This window comes from Camelus bactrianus, chromosome 13 (assembly GCF_048773025.1).
Source record: "Camelus bactrianus isolate YW-2024 breed Bactrian camel chromosome 13, ASM4877302v1, whole genome shotgun sequence".
Classification (NCBI taxonomy): Eukaryota; Metazoa; Chordata; class Mammalia; order Artiodactyla; family Camelidae; genus Camelus; species Camelus bactrianus.
Genome location: NC_133551.1, coordinates 38,031,310 through 38,047,597, shown reverse-complemented (window position 1 = coordinate 38,047,597; position 16,288 = coordinate 38,031,310). Strand labels below are relative to the sequence as shown.

The 16,288-nt window shown below is 47.1% G+C and overlaps 1 protein-coding gene across 6 annotated transcripts in view; it reads right to left on the bottom strand.

Moving 5' to 3' along the window:
* The window catches only part of DAB1 (DAB adaptor protein 1), a 403,254-nt gene that overhangs the window by 72,210 nt on the left and 314,756 nt on the right, over nt 1-16,288 (bottom strand). For 5 of the 6 annotated variants that reach the window (XM_074376397.1, XM_074376398.1, XM_074376396.1 and 2 more), the window contains exons 5-7: nt 11,819-11,950; nt 11,082-11,201; nt 2,509-2,568 (exon numbers count right to left, since the gene is read on the bottom strand). In XM_074376397.1, the coding sequence (XP_074232498.1) occupies nt 2,509-2,568; nt 11,082-11,201; nt 11,819-11,950 (312 nt within the window). Of the gene's footprint in view, nt 1-2,508; nt 2,569-8,910; nt 8,977-10,586; nt 10,626-11,081; nt 11,202-11,818; nt 11,951-16,288 lie in introns of all 6 variants that reach the window. The other variant, XM_010958368.3, reaches the window with a different exon arrangement.

Sequence of the window (16,288 nt, the reverse complement as noted above, 5' to 3'; positions counted from 1 at the left end):
CCTCTCTTAGGCTTCTAGAGATACCGAGAGAGCTCATAAAAAAGCCATCATCACCAACAGACGCTTCCAGGACTTTATGGGAACAGGGGGTTGGGAGCCACTGGGGCCCATTCAGGCAGCCCGGATATTTTTCCAAGCAAAACCTTTGGGTATGGACTCAAGGACTATTTAGAGTCAGGGCAACAGGGAATTCCCATTAAAAGAAAGAACCAAGGACTTTCATAAATCCCTGCCCCAGGGTAGAGTGATTCATGAACTATTCCCAGAGCGGCTGTTGTGCCAGGCCACTATGAACCAAGCCCAGGACTTGCTTCTGGTCATACAAGGACCTCAGGAAGCTTCTGGAAGTAGTGAGGAAGAAGAATTCCAATTCTGTGTGGTCAGGGCTCTTCATGGAGGAGTGACAGCTATGAAGGCACAAAGGCACGGGTGATGTGCTGACACTGTTTGAAGAAATAAAGAAAGTCTCCCCAAAACACAAAGCTTGCAGCTACGCCAGGGTGCTGGGGGAGGGCTGCAGAGAGCGTGGGGGAGGGTGCGACTCCTCCAGGAAACGGCAGATTCAGCCAAGCTGGATGGCGAGGAGGAGGTAGGTTAGAGATACAGCTGAGGCTGGGATTCGAGGGCTCTGTGTACCAGGCTGAGTCTGGATTTTTTTTCTCTGGAGCTATTAAGCATGGAGATGGTGCGGCCAGACTGGTTAATAAATTTGCCAAAACCAAGGTGGCAAATGGAGCATGTTTCCTCACGTATCTAAACCTGTTAGGGGCAAGTGAGACAATTTAGGCACAAATTGAATTGGAGGGAGCTGTGTGATGGGGGCTGGACCAGACTGAAACGTGAAGCGGCGGCTCGCGTCTCAGTGACAAGGAGGGTTGATTAAATGCAAAGGCCTCAGGGAGAAAAACTGCTTTTTCCCTGAGCAGCACGACACTGCCTGCCTTTTACTCTGTTTCCAGACTCGAGGCTTTTAAAAGGGGCTGGCATTCCACTATGTTTTGTCACTAAAACTAACAGGCGTTGGGTTTGGCAAGCAGTCTTGAGGGGAGTTGCAGGGGTTCCAAGATATTGGCCAAGTAGGGTCGAGAAAGAGACACGGAACAGAAAGAAAGCCCACTAGGAAAGGAGGAGCGGGGGCAGGAGGAGGGGGAGAACGGACCGGGGAGACTCCCAGCTGGGAGAATGCAGAAGCTCAGGTCGGGACGGGCATCAGGAGCTAGTCTTGCCCCTCCACCCATTCTGTGTTTGAACCCACCACGCCCCGCTAGTCGTTCTGACAGGTGGTCTTCAGGCTCTGCTTGTACAGCTCCAGGGACGGGGAGCTCACTCTCTGAGATGCCAGATTTTCCACCCTTGAGCCCCTCTGACCGTCAGCGGGTCACCCTCACTTTGTGCCAGATTGGCTTTCTGGCAGTGCCACCCACTCTGGGGGCCAGGAGCTGGCTAATCCAGAGCAGAATAACCCCTCTTCCATATAGTGGCTCTGGGGATGCCCGTCTCCATGTTTCTAGTTTTTCTCTTCTCCAGGCCAAACGCTTCCAGGTCCTCCAGCTGTTCCTTATGGGATGGGGTTTCAAAGCCTGTTATTAATCTCATCTTGTAACGTGTAGGACTGTCTTCATGTCTCTCCTAGTCTGGGGGCTGGAACTGATAAGAAGGTTCCAGAAATGGTGCTTTAGCCTCACGACAGTTCTGTTCAGGTGAGAGCTGGGATTCCTGAGGGTCAGCATGACTCCAAAGCCCGTGCTCTTTCCACCCATGACTGAGTGAGACCAACAGTGTCTAGACACCTTACTTCTTTTTACATGAGCTGCGGCAAACTCCAGGTCCCCCTGCTGGCTCTCTGGGCTGCCTGAATTATGTGTAGAAGGTGCCTTAGGAGGGCCAACTAAAGGTCCTAAACATGTTCTGAGCCCAGCAGTGGCACAGAGCTGAGGATTTTCCTTCGTGTCCCAGATTTCCAGGAGTCCCGCCAGCAGGTGGGCTCCAGGTGCAGGCGACCCTCTGGGTCCTCTCCAAGCCCACCACGCATGGCCTTTTGCACAGCACTCCGGCCATGGGCTGGACCCTCACACACTCCAAAGGCTATGGCCAGCCTTTTTAAAAATCCCTCTGAAGCTTCTCAACCACTTTCAAATTGGCTGGACAACTCTCTCCCCAGAACCAAGACACTGCCCACTGCTGGACCAAGTATCATCAAGCCTTGGCTAGAGACTTTTCTCATAGAACACCTGAGACTCTGAGTCCCTTGGACATAGTAGTTTTGCAAAGTTCCATGCGTTCCCACTCCTGGGGCCAAGATCTTCACTCCAGACTGGCACCCCCCTCCTCAGCCCCATCATTTCTGCCTCATGGCTCCTTCCCCCCGACCCACTGAAGAGTCCTCAGCAAAGCTATCTGGGTTGTGACACTTATCCAGAAGGGTGATTCCCTTCTTCAGATGGTAGGCATCGCCTCGGTACAAGCCCTGGTCACAGGAACCTGGCAGAAGAGAGGAGACGTACTTACACTTACAGGTTGACTTTTTGGCACGTCATAGATACCTTCTTTCTTTTGGCTGGTGGGAACCTATGAAAAAGATCAAATTCGACACAGTCAGCATACTCCACTTTTGGTATTCCACTTTCAAAGAACAAAGCAAACAGGCTTGACTCCAATGGCGAAGTACATGTGAATGCAGCCCCTGAGGTCCAAGGGACCCGACTTTCAGCAGAAGGGGCTGCTGGGACTAGGAAGCGAAATGCAGAGAACTTGGAGGTCACATGGCAGGAAAAAAATCATCCTCAACTCACCAAAGACTAAAAGGAGGCCGGGGGAGGTGCTAGGAGTTGCCCAGAGCGATTCAAAACAGTTTGCAGCTGAGCTCAAACTACTCCCCACTGACTGAGATACAGGCTCTTCAAAATACAGCAAAAATCAAGGTCACAGTACAAAGTACAGCTTCGGGTGGGGTCACATACAAGCCATCAGACAAGCACCCAAGGTTTTTATTCAAGAAAAGGGCCCATCGATGGCATGAAAGTCATGAGACTAGAATCTGGAAAACCTGATTTTTTTTTTAAGCCCTTATCTGTAACTTCTTCCCTTTTTTCCTTCTCTTCCTCATCCATCTGGTCTTATCGGGCCACGTGGTAACTGTCACACCCTAAGCGGGTCACTTAGCTCCTCCGGGTTCACTATCATAAAACAGGAGCTACTGACTCTGCTGCTCACTCAGGTTATTGGGAGGACGGACGAGAAAAGAGAGTAAATAACCACAGACTATTAGGCAGCAGCATCCTGGGAAGTGTCAAAATGAGAACTTCTTTCACCGTTGATACATTTATGTAAACATGTATACGACTATGTTTGATCACGTGAGGAACAGTGGCTGCCTGGAATACTTTTCAGATGAGTCCGTCAGGGCCCCTTGTTTCTGAAACATCCCAGATGGAAAGCAATCACTAGCTCTTTCCTAGCACAGCTCAAATCACACCTCCAGGGGAAGGAGCGGCCAACACTGGTCTTCCAGCCATGTGATAACCTGTCTCCTTCCAGCAGATGGGGAGCCCCTAAAAAGCAGGCACAGTGCCTGACATCCAGGAAGCATTCAGTGGGTGTCTGCTGGGTAAGGCTGCCACCCAGAATTGTAGGAAATAGGGAGGGGAAAAAAGAATCTTTTAGGCTGAGACCTGCTAACCATACCTTTCTTCTTAGAGGAGTGAAAATTTGGGCTCATTCCTTGAGTCCCTTTGTCACTTTTGCTCTCATTGAACTTCAAATCCTGATAATAATCCTAAGAAGTTGGTATTATAACCTCCACTTTAAATAGTAGAGACTGAGGCTCAGAGATGTTAGGGAAACTTGCCCAAAGCTTCAAAGCTGGTAACTGATTAGATTCAAACGTCGCTCTTTCTGGCTACCGAGTAAGACATGTATCACAAACATGTATCACTGCCAGGCCACTTTCTATGTGCCAGGCTCTGTTATAAACATTTGTGTTTATGGATATTCTCATGTCATCCTTGGGACAAGTCTATCACGGGAGGACGACAGTTGTCCTCATGCTGCAGAGAACGGAAAGGAAGCCTGGAGGGGCTCCTGCAGTCTGTGAGTAGGGAGCCAGAAGCTTCAACCTGGGCAGTCTGCCTGTGAGCTGCTGCATCAGACAGACAGCACAGCTCAGCCCTGTTCCCATCCTTCCCACAGCTGTTTCAGGGCCTCTTTTTCCTCTGACCTCACATTCCACACTCCCAGAAGCTCGTGCACATCCTTGCAGAAAACAGGACTAGGAGTGAGTACGGCCGTGCCGAAGATGCACTTTCCGAGCTGCTCTTGCAAACCTTAGTTTGCAGGGAGCCCGCGAAGGATGTAATTTCTTTGCTCCTGGTAACTGAGCTCTGTCTAAAAGGAGTCCTCCAGGAATACCTACGGAGTCCTTGTTAACGAGGGCCAATAAATTACCAGCCCTCACTTTTATTTTCACGAGCTCCCCCGTCCCTGAGCAAAGCGAACAGCGTTTTTTCTGTTCCCTGTAATTCACCGCTCACTATGGGCACTTAACAAGTTGAACCGCAGCTGACTCTCAATTATGCCTGCAAATGGAGGAGAAGCAGTGGGATGGAGAAACCCAAACTGTGCATAATTGAAAACGCTTTTCTGCTGGGCTGTCCCATGGGTAAGGTATCAATCTGCCTGTCTGTCCTTTAAGATTTACTTCAGCCGGCACATCTCCTTGGGAGCCTTGCCTGACTCCCCAGGACTGACATGAGCCCTCCTTGGCACTCTTGTAACCTCTGGTGCATCGTTTCATTAAGAAATAAAAGTTAGCAAGAACCTATTAAGTGTCATGCACTGAGCTTTGACGAGGACAATGATGGCGAACAAGGCAGATACAGCCCCGGATTTATCAGAGCTCCTTGTCTTGCTGGGGGACATGGAAAAGTAATCAGGCTACTGAAAGAGGCTATAAAGTGTGTTTTATCTTCTAAGGGAGCTGTCAAAGCACATTGCAGTTTTCCATTCACTCTGTATTCCAACCCATAAGCTTGCTAAGGGCAGAACAGATATTTTATTATCCTTGTTTCCCCATCTGTAAATACTGGTTAAATAGGAAACTTCTAAGCATCAAACATATTCCGCGTGTGTGCTGAGAACACCAGCAGAAGTGCTAAAAGGATAAAAACCAGAAAGTGTCTTGCCCCTGGCTCTCATCTCCTCCTAGCGAGTCCATCCTGTCTGTAGACCATTTCAGTAACGTGATGTTGCGTAGAGTGATATCAGCTCTGGACCAAAAGGATGGTTCCTAATCCTGGCTCTGCCACAGGCTAGGTGACCTGGGAGACGTCACTCTGCTCTCTGACCCTCAGTTTCCTCTTCTGGTTGTCCTGAGTATCCAAGGAGTTGCCTACAAACTCCTTGAAGGTGGGGACCGTGCTGTGGTCACTATTCCATCTCCATGTGCCTGGCACAGACTAGGGGCTCCATACGTAATCACTTTTTGAATAAACGAATGGAATTACTCTGAACACTATATATTAAGGACCATCCAGACAAAAGGTGCTTTTAGTGCAGTGACATATTAACAGTGTGGAGAGGCAGGTTAAGAGCTGGGTGACATAGGACTAGAGACATTTTAAAATAACAATACTTGACATATCTTGGGTAACTCAAAATGTTTTTCGAATGAGCGAACTTGGCAGAACGTGCCCGCGGCAGGCTGCGATCTCACAGGTGCTGGAAGCTTTTTAAGGTACAGAGAACACCAGGTTTAGAGTCAGAGGCTCTGGTCTTGGGCCCAACCCTTAAGTCCAAAGGACTTGAATCTCTTACATTTAAGATGATCGTCATTGCAACTGTTCATCTCATCTCCCCGAGTTACTGGAAGGGTCAAAAGTAAACGATGGCTAAAAATGCTTTGTACCATGGAGCTCTGGGTTGTTCTTTATAAACTGACAATTTTTTTCTGAGGCATGCAAATAGAAAGATTATTATTAATCCACTTTGGAAAAATGAGACTACTGATCCTCAGGGAGAGGTGACATTCACTCAGGAGTCTTTCCCTTCCTTGTGCTGGAGTTATAAATAGCACAGTCAAGCGAGGCTGCAGCTTTCCGCTGGGCTCTGATGTGATGAGGTGAGAAGTCACGCCCTACTTCACTTAATACATCGTCATAAGACATCTCGAGCCGCATCTGGTATTGATGACGTTAAGAAGAGGAAGTTGCACTCGCACAGAACCTACTCCGTACCAGGCGCTCTCCTTGTCGCCTTCTGTCTTCGTATCACTCCGAGAAGCTGAGAACACAGTCTCCCTATTTTCCAGCCCAGGAAACTGGCATACAGAAGTTACTTCCTTCACCCAAGGTCACAAAACAGTTACAAAATCAGGCCCCAGTTCCTCTGACCTCATTCCTCAGAAAACAGAGGATAAATAGAATAAAATCCAAGACTCCCTTGACCAAGCTGAAGTATAAGAAACACTGCAATCTACTCTGGAGGGATAGTGGTGGAACACTTGAAGGTCCTTTAAAAAAAAAAAAAAATGAGGCCCCTAATAGCAGCTCCTTAAAAGCTCGGACTTATCTTTAAACCCAAGAGCTTATCTCTCGTTAAGCAAATTGAGGCCCAGTGGACTAGCAATGCAAGACAGGAGACAGACCAGAGGCCTTCGCAATAGAAGGCGATAAAACATTCATTCCCTTAGATGGTACCTTCCTGTTAACGGTGGACCAACCAGGGAAGATCCTGGACATCAGAACTATTAAAACAAGCACGGTTTTCAGATAGTGACTTGAAACCTACACAGAATCTACTTGCAAAACTCAGCAGCCAGGATATTCTGAGCTGAAAAGAGCCTCAGATTTCTTTATTTACAGACATGAGAGAGAGACCTGGCTGTGAGTGGGGGCTCTACCTCTTGCAAGCTCTGGGATCCTGGCCAGGACATCTTATCTCTGCGAGACTCACTTTCTCATCTGGGAAGTGGGGATCATGGTTCAAGCCCCTGGGGGTTGCTGCGGGACACAGTAAGATACAGCACGTAAACCCCCAGTCACAGAGCTGGCCCACAACCAGTGTTCAGTAAATGTTAGCAAACCCAGCCCGCAACACACACACCATTGCTCAGAGTCCTGTTGCTCGGTCAGGCAAGCCAGCATGCCCTCTAACAGTCCTATGATGAGGCGCTTCAGTTGCAAAGAGCAGAAAAGGGACTTGCCTGAGAGACTCTTCTGTCTTTTCTGCTCATTTTACAGATGTGTAAACTGAGGCCCAGACAAGGAAAGGAAATGCCAAGGTGGCTTAGTGGCTGTGGACTCAGTGTGTGATCCGGGATGAAGTCTTTTCTTTCCAGTCTCCGTGTGGTCTCGTTTCATTCTCAGGCCAACGTGTGAGTGAGGGAGGAATGATTCCCTATCTTATCACTGGGGAAACTGGGTCTCAGAGAGGGCAAGGGCTGTGCCCGCTAGTCCTCAGCCAAAGGGAGTTGGTGACAGAGCCAGAACCAGAACCAGAACCCAGTTCTCTGCCTGCCCAAACTGGTCCCTCCCAGCACACGAGGCTGGCCCTCCACAGACCCACCACAGGGCACCACAGGAGCCCTGCCAACTCCAGCAAAGTCTGACTTCAGGAACCTCTTATTATATTGAAAAGCCTAATTTTATTTTAAAAGATGCTCTCTCTTCCTAGAATGACTGCTTAATGGTTCCTCTGGCCTCCTATTCAGAAAGGCAAGGTTGTACTTTAAAATCTGATGCTGAGGACAGATTTGCAACTTTACCATTTAAGGATAGAAACTTTGTAAGCCGTGATTTTAAACAAAGCCTCCAAGCCCAACCTCATACTTGAATGCAACCACGACGGATCCAGCAGAGAAAAATAGTTAGGTTATTATTCCACAAGGCTGCTTAAACCGAGCTGTTGGTAGAGTGAACATGATACTTGAGTCATTTCGAATTCCACGCATTGGATGGAAACTGAAAATCTGTTTTACTTTTATTACACAAGTAACGCATGCCCAAGGCAGAATAACAGACCACACAACTAAGTAAATTAAGAAGATGAAAATCACTTATTTAAATACATTAACATTTTTCCTGCTTCCATAATGTTTATATTTCAAATTAGGACTAAAATTCTAATTAGTGAAAAAGTGAAGGTCGTCATATTTGTTTGATGTGTTGCCGCACTATGATCACTTAGACTCTTTGATGGAGAAGCAGCGTGGGTCCTGCAATCACACACCTGCCTGGGTTTCACATCTCAGCTCTCAACAGCTGTACAGCCCTGAGGAAGCTACTCAACTTCTCTGAGCCTCAGTTTCCCCTTGTAAAAGTGGGATTAAAACACCTCCTCTATAGTGTATTTAGGAAAATTAATGAGTTCAAAAGTGTGTTCAGGGTTCCTCACATAGGCAGACATTTAAGAATATTAATTTACTTTCCCTTCAGAAGGAATAAAAACCTTTAGCTAGACTTTCTTTCATGCAGTTGACATGCCCAGTGTTGTTTCCAAATAGCATTTTTGAATCTGTCCTTCATTTTTCAGTAGTGCAGTTGGCCTTTTGAAGGAATTCGACAAGCACCTGCTTTTGAGACATGAAGGACCCTACGATATTATGGGTAACAACCCTCCAGTGGCTTGAGTAAAATGGAATGTGTGATTTCCGAGTCAGTTGAAAATAATTAAGGTCCATTAAAAATTAAAACACTGTACCCGTTGGCCACTAAACACTTCAACAATAAGGCGTCAAAACTCCTGGTAGATGGCAGGGAGCAAGACGCCAATTCACGTGAAGGGATTTAACAAGCCCGGAATGACCAAGAGAGCCCCGTGAAGTGTGTGAGGGAGGGGAGGGCTCGTGGCTTCTCAGCCCCTTCAGTGAATTCACCGATGCTCGCGCAAAGGTATGAGAGGGAAGCAGTTTTATACCTGATAAATGTTTTCTTCTGTTTCGGGATCACGGATTGGCTCGTGTCCAGCCTCAAACACAATGTACTATTACAGGAGCGGCCAGAGAGGCAAAGTCAGAGGGGAAAAAAGAAAGAGGGGGAAAAAAAGCATTTGGAATTCAGGATACACATCACAGTGAGCATTAAAGAAACAGGCACAAGAGAAAACACCTTCAAGAGACAAGTGAATGACTGACACTCCGAGCAGCCCCGCACATGCCTGCCTCTTCCAAGGAAAACTGCGGTGGTCTGACGGGCAGTCCCTCAGCAATGACTGCATGGGCCCCTACAGGTCTTTCTGGAGATGTCGCTCCTTCATCTAGTGGCATTTACCCCAGTAACGTCTACACGCGCTGGCACTGCTGAGTGGGAATGATGTCCCTGGAAATGCCTGGAATCCCAACTTTGTAAACCCTGGGTTATAGCAGCCTCTCTCCTCGGCTCCCTCAGGTCTAGGGGTCCCAAGCCGATTCTGACATGCGCAGAAGCCTCAAACTCACTCATCCCGTAAATATCACCCTACTTTACAGCCTCAGTTTAAATACTCAGGTCAGTTTTTCCATATACACGTTTCAGACTCTAAAGGACTGAGCTGTTTCAAAAAGGGCAACGTTCTTCCCTCTCCAAGCCCGTGAGCTGGGCTCGTATTACAGACAAGTTCATGCCCTCGGCATTCTAAAGCAAGGCGTGCTGTCAGGCGCACCCTCGACTTCTGTTTATCGTCTATGCTAGATACTACTTTTCCTTGAAGTGATTCATATTATATTACCTTTTTTATCCATACTTTTTCACTTTTCTATAAGTGGGAGCCGCTTTCTGTTTGGAAATACACATTTGTATAGAATGCACGTGTGACACACACATACAAGAACCCATGTGTGCCCCGGGGAGACTAAGTTTCAGGTTATCTTTCACATCCCACAGGTTGACTGGCAGCTTTCTCTCCCGGGGAACAAGCACAGAGGGGAGGGGCCTCCCCTCTCCTTCCTATTCTGCATCTGTGTAAACAGAGCATGTACTTGAACCCAAGGGAAGCCATCTCTCTACCCACAATTAGGCTGCAACCTTGAAGAGGGTGCAGAGTAAGCTACGGGCCAGCGCATCTCAGGGATTTCTCCCCCAACCCCTAACAGCGCCTGTGGCATGAGCCAGGGAATCAGGGGCATCCTGGCCTGCCGGGCACCAGACAGACTTCTCCTCACAGCCCTTCTTACAGCTCACAAGCCGTCCTTTGGGTTCATGTTCAGATGTCACCAAAATGACAGTCGCCATTTCTGGTTCTGAACTCACTGAAGCCACCACGTTATTCATAGTCTCTCTAATGAACTAAGAATATTCAAGAGACTCTCGAAAACATTCAGCTCTGGGATCTAACTTCTACAGATTGCAGAGAGGGCTGAGGCAGGGGCAAGAACGGAGAAGCCTATTTCCAAATCCCCTGCTACTGATGCCAGCCAAACTTCTGCTAGGTTTTTTTTTTTTTTTTTTTTTTAATGTAAATTTGCTCCTGGAGGCGTTGGCAGCCCTCACCCTCAGAAATAACCGTGGTCCCTCTCCAGGCTCTGCAGCCAGTGGAGTCTTCAGGTCCCTGACAGAATGTCTGTACCGCAGGCCGGGGTTCCTGACCCTCAAACCCCGACTAGTTTCAGAAGTTACCTGGTATACAGGGTCTTCAATATCCTCTTCCAGAATTGTCTACAGCAGAGCGAGGGAAGGGAGGGTGAAAGCAGAGGATATAAAGGGAGAGATGTCAGACTGGATTCAGACATTACAGGACAGTGAAGAAACCAGCTCTCGGGAGCACAGGCTGGCGGGTCATTAAGGCAGAAAACAGGCAGAAAACAATGAAAACCCTGGCAGCTGACCCACCCCCATCATTAACGGTAGCAAACGCAATAGTGTTTCTCCCATTCTCCTCCCCTGAAATCTTCCCCCGGATTCAAGGCTTCACTTTTTCTAATATGTCTAGAATCTCGGAGAGTAAGGGATCATCTCTAATGGCTTGCTTCCGGTGCCTATAATTTACACGGGACCCTTTCATCTTTGTTTATTCCTGGTTGGCAGCAGGAGGAGAAGGCCTGACTGTGTTTTCACATCTGTTTATTTTAAGCCCCCGTCATCCCCTGGACCGGGATAAATTGACAGGTATACCTGATACACGGCTTGTTCGCACTGCTTATCCTTTTGTGCCTTTTTTTCCAATTCTTCTCTTTGCTTCAATTCATAGATAAGTTGAAAGAGATCTCTCAAGTCCAGAATAACAGGTTCAGCCTGGAGTAAAAGGTGGTAAAGTGCATTAATAAGGGGCTGCAGCGACCGATTTTTTGTTTTTTTTGCCAGCTATAACCCACAGCCCTTCCTTTTTCCATTAAACTGAAAGCATTCTGTCTTTAATTAATTCTACCTTGTTTATATTGGTTTAGCAAATTGCATCTAGGCTAAAGTTCATTTCTTCCACTAATTATATTTGCAAATTCATAATAATCATAAGCAGAAAAGGCATAGCTTTTATTTATTAGTAATTTTGAATACAATAAAATTAGGGCAGGCCTTATGCAAAACAGCTATTTGTTTTCTCTTATTTTCTTTTTAAATGAGGCTATGAACATAAGGAAACTTATTTGTGTACTGTGCCTCCATCCAGCTTAATCAGAAAGGAAAAAAAATTAGTCATTATGAAATACCCATTAGAAAAAACAACACCAGCACAACTGGATGGGCACAAGCATGTTTCTTGGCTCCCAGGCTGTTTATCTTTTCTAGATGGGAACCAGAGCATCAGTGTCACTCAGTCATATGTCAGAGTGGGCCTCCAAAGACCAGCAGTGTGACTGTGCTGTCCCCAAAGGGCACAAGGAAAGGTGTCCTCCTGGGAAGGGGGTACTCACCGCCTGGGCTGTTTTTATGGCCACGAATCTGTGATTCCCTTCCTTCCCACAAACGTATCCGAAGGCCCGGTGATCTGTGATGTCCTTCGCAATGTAGGAAATTTCGTGAACAGCATGATGATGCTGAAGGGCCTATCAGAGACAAAAAGAAGAGATTATTTCAGGGGGCTTTCCCTTCGAGCTATTGATCAATAAGAGATGTGTTTCAGCTCCGTGTGAACCAGTCTGGAGGGCTTTGGGAAAGCTGCTCGGTCCAGATGGAAGGGAAAAGAGCTGTGCCTGCCCCCGAGAAATGGAGGCTGCCTTCCATGGTCTCGATGCTGTGACCAGAGAGATAAACAGGACTGTTCAGATGCTGAATGAGCATCTGTGATGGTGGCTTCCTTCTGCCTGCCAAAGCCGGTCAGCTTCGCTCAGCGCTGGAGGCTCCTGCTACGTCTTTCTTCATGACACAGCCCAGTCTAAGTTCTGGACTAATGTTTGGTACACTTACACATCCAGGGCCTCTGCTTGCCCTGCTGGAAGACGTACACCGCACAACTACAGGGGGCGCCATTCACATCCCAGAGAACCATAGATTCGCACGGTTATAACTATTTTCCCACAGATGGTCACAGAGTGCCTTGAGGGTCCAACGCCCTCTCTGTGTTGTCCAGAGTCGCCATCTGGGCCAGAGCCGCATCTCTGAGGCTCTCCGTGGGCTGCTCCCCTGTCTGCAACGCCTGGTCTTTCATCCACTTGCCCAGATCCTACTCCTCTTCTCGCAGAGGCACCTGAAATAACACCACCTCCGGGAAACGCCCTGAACAAGGCTTGCCTTTCCTCCCGCTGCAGCTACGGCTCCTCCCTCTTCTGTGTTTCCCTAGAATCTGTCTCTAGCAACACAGAAGCTCCCGGTGGATTCCTCACACACAGCTCCCCGGGCTCCAGCTCTCACAGGTCTTCCTTCTCTGATCTATTTTGCCTGATTGCCAATCTGTCTTCCTCACCAGACTCTGTCTTCCTCATCTTTGTCACCCTAGCACCTTGCGCCGTGCCTGACCCACAGTTACCAAACAAAGGTAAATTGGGATTGTTGATCAGTAATTCAAAAATCTGTCGAAATTGACTTTCTCACCTTTATTACCCAAGCTTCAATAAATAATGTTTATCATCCTTTTCAGTAATGGTGATCTTTAGGGCCAATTTTCTATACGAAACATACCTAAAGCAATCCTCATTAAACAGTCCTCTGTAAAGGTGTACGTACGTATCTGGGCATTATACGATGTGTTTAAAGTCCTTACGAAGAACATTTTCATTATACTAGGTGTTAAGAAGCTTGAATTCTAGCCACTCTGTGAACACAAAGCACTCACTGTACCTCTTTGGATCCCGTTTATTCCTCTCTCAAAGGAGAAGTTTGGACCAGATCAATGGCTCCTAACCCAAAGCCCTGGATCTACTGGGGTCACTGTAAGTAATAAAGAGGTCCCAGGCAGTTTTCGACATTTCAAAAAGCTACACGGAAATGTACAATTATTCCTAATAAGACTACACCTTTCACTGTGCATGCAAATGAAACCGCCGAGTTTATCTGTAATTGCATCAGGTAACTGTTGTACTCCTGAGCTAATCTTTGAGCAGATTCTCTTTAGTAACTAGGGATGGGTTCAAATAATCCAAATAGGTAAGTGAATGATTATGAATGCATTTTTGGTGAACAAAATTCTCCCCGTTCTGAGTCAGTGGAGGGAGAGAGAAATGTAACCTAAGGGGAATTTGGTTATGAAAACATTGGGAACCACTGGAACAGATTTTCTCTAAGGTCTGCGTCCAACTTCCCAGATCCTTTAGCCATCTGGACCTCACACCATACAGCCAGCCTCTCAGGACAGTGGGCACCTGCCTCTTGTGGTGGGCATCCCCTTCGTTCTGGATGACTGGCTCCGACCTTCCAAAATGTCCATCTCCTAGCCTGCTGCCATCTTTGTAGGCTTCTGAACTTAGGCATCCTTCCTGTAGTAGAGTTTGCTGCTGCACCTTAACCTTCCAGAGACTGGCCATTCACTCACCTCTTTAGTAAAGACTCTCCCTTTGGCGTCACACCTGCCCAGGTTGCCTACTGTTTACTGGACGTCATGCTTGGAGGGTGGTGTCACTGCCCAGCCACCCCAGCCCCTCCAGTGGCCATAGAACGACTGTGTAATTCCAGGGGATTTAGACACAAAGTTGGTGAAGAAGGGAGTGTTTGTTATAAAAATGATCAGAATCTGTTTGTTCCCGTTTTGTTAAGAGGGCATATTTAGCTAGCAGAGAAAAACTGCTCAGAGAGCAGTAGCTTTTTCATAGTGTTAATGATGTAAAATTGATGAGACTTAGATTCACCATGCACGGAGGTATTGATTTAGAAGCTTTTGTGAGCTTGAATGGTAGACAGCAGGGAAAGGGGAAGACAAAGGCATTCTCTTTCTCTCCCTTTCCTGCGAGTATTTCTCTCTCTGCATCATGTAGAGAATGTTATCCACGTCTCCTATTAAATCAGAGTTTGACGACAATCCGTTATTGATTGCCAAGTGGAATATTGCTCTAAAATTAAACTGCGATTAGAAGTCTTCCTGGTGGAATTAGATTGGGAGATGATTGTGCAATGGTAAAACCTCACCTACTATGCAAGACAGCAGATGGAGATGTTTTAATTTATCTGCGAACCCTCATTAAGTGCTTTAAAATCAAAACATTTTTAATGCCTGATGATACCTAATACTGCCTCGTGAAGTGTTGCCATGTGTGCTCATGAAATGCTTTAAAAATATTTGTAACATTATCTTTTCCCACAGCTAATTTTATGACATGATAGCTCTGAAAGTAGCTCATTCATTTGGAAATGAAGAGCCAGTGAGGATATATGCCTCCATTTCCCCCAACCTTAACCATGCCCAGATCCTCAGAAGTACAAACATATTAGAATCCTGCTAACCCCATAATCATATTATCACATTCATCTTGGCAACTCAGAGGACCTTGCAAATACTTGTTCACTGAGTCTCAGAACTGCTTTATGTCTTGAAGCAGGTTTTATCAGCACAATCAAAGACAGTTGGAGCCAGAGGAAACGGAAACATCACAGAGTTCAGCTCTGAGTTTATTAATGAAAGAAAGGGGGGGTCAGACTGTATTCTGGCTGGGCCTATACTTCACCCAGGCTCGGCTCTCCCTACTCAGGATGACAAAGCCTTGCAAAGAGGGAACAAGACTGTTTAGAATGCAGATCTCCTTTCCTTGGACTTCTGGCTCCCTAAACCAACAGGAAAACCACAGTCCCCGACAAGCTGAGATGACGAAGGGGAACTGGGTAAGATGGTAGAGTTGAGGCGATTCCAGCAAGATGCTGAGGTCAGAAAGGGTCATAAATCAGCAGGCTTGGGGTAAAGGCCAGCTATAAGGATCTCAAAGAAAAAGGTCAAGATGGTATCATGTGGAAGGGTGCTTTCAGGAACCTGGCCAACTGCGCAATCTGTTGGATCCAATCCAGTTAGACTTTCCTCCTATGGGTGAAGATAACCTGAAGGGCCCACCATCCCTCCTTGGGGTCCATGCTTTCCCACCTCTGTGCCACTGCACATCTGTCTTTCTCCTGAGTGCCCTCCTCACCCCCGTACCTGTGTTTCATCAACTCTACCCAACTACATCATACCCATGCTTGTTCAAGGCCTCCCTCCAGCATCCTGCTCATCTAGAGAAACTCCCTGGCTCCCCCTTTCCCCTTGGGCACAATTCCCATCTCTCAGTCTCACTGGGTAGCGTTTTTCCTTCTAGCTGGGATGCTTCACACTTCTTAGCTTTGTTACACATTCAGCCAGTCATCTAGTTATTCACGCCATATGTGCTGACTGAGTGCCTGGTACGTTCCAGGTCTCATGCGAAGGGCTGCATCTACCCAAAAGATTAAAACGTAGTCCCTTCCACAGGGCCCTTGCAATCCCACAGAACAGGCAGGCAAAGAAACTAGCAGCCACAACATAGTAAGACAAGCTTTATATTAAAGTTACACACAGGGTGTTATGTAGGCTCAGAGCAGGAAGGGGAAGGGGCATTAAGGAACACTGGGCAAAAGAGCTGACTATGAACTATAAGTCTTGATGGATAAAGGGGAAGTCCTCAGAAAATCAGGGAGAAAGGGGGTTCTAGGAAGAAAGAACTGGGCATGCAAAGCCTCGCGATCCTGAGAGCAGGACGTCTGGAGAACAACTGTGCACGTGTTTTCTCTCCACTTTGGGGATGTTAGCTCCTCGAAAGAAAGATCAAGTCTGGTTCTCCTCAGTCTGATCCCAGCTCCCAATACCTTTCCTTTTGAACAATAAGTGCTAAAGAACATTTGATGAATTACAGTAGGAAGGAAGGAAGGACCAAGCCATCTGAAGACATGCGCTGCACAAAACAACTGCTCCATAAATGCTCAATGATTGACTCATTCAGGTTAATTCATGG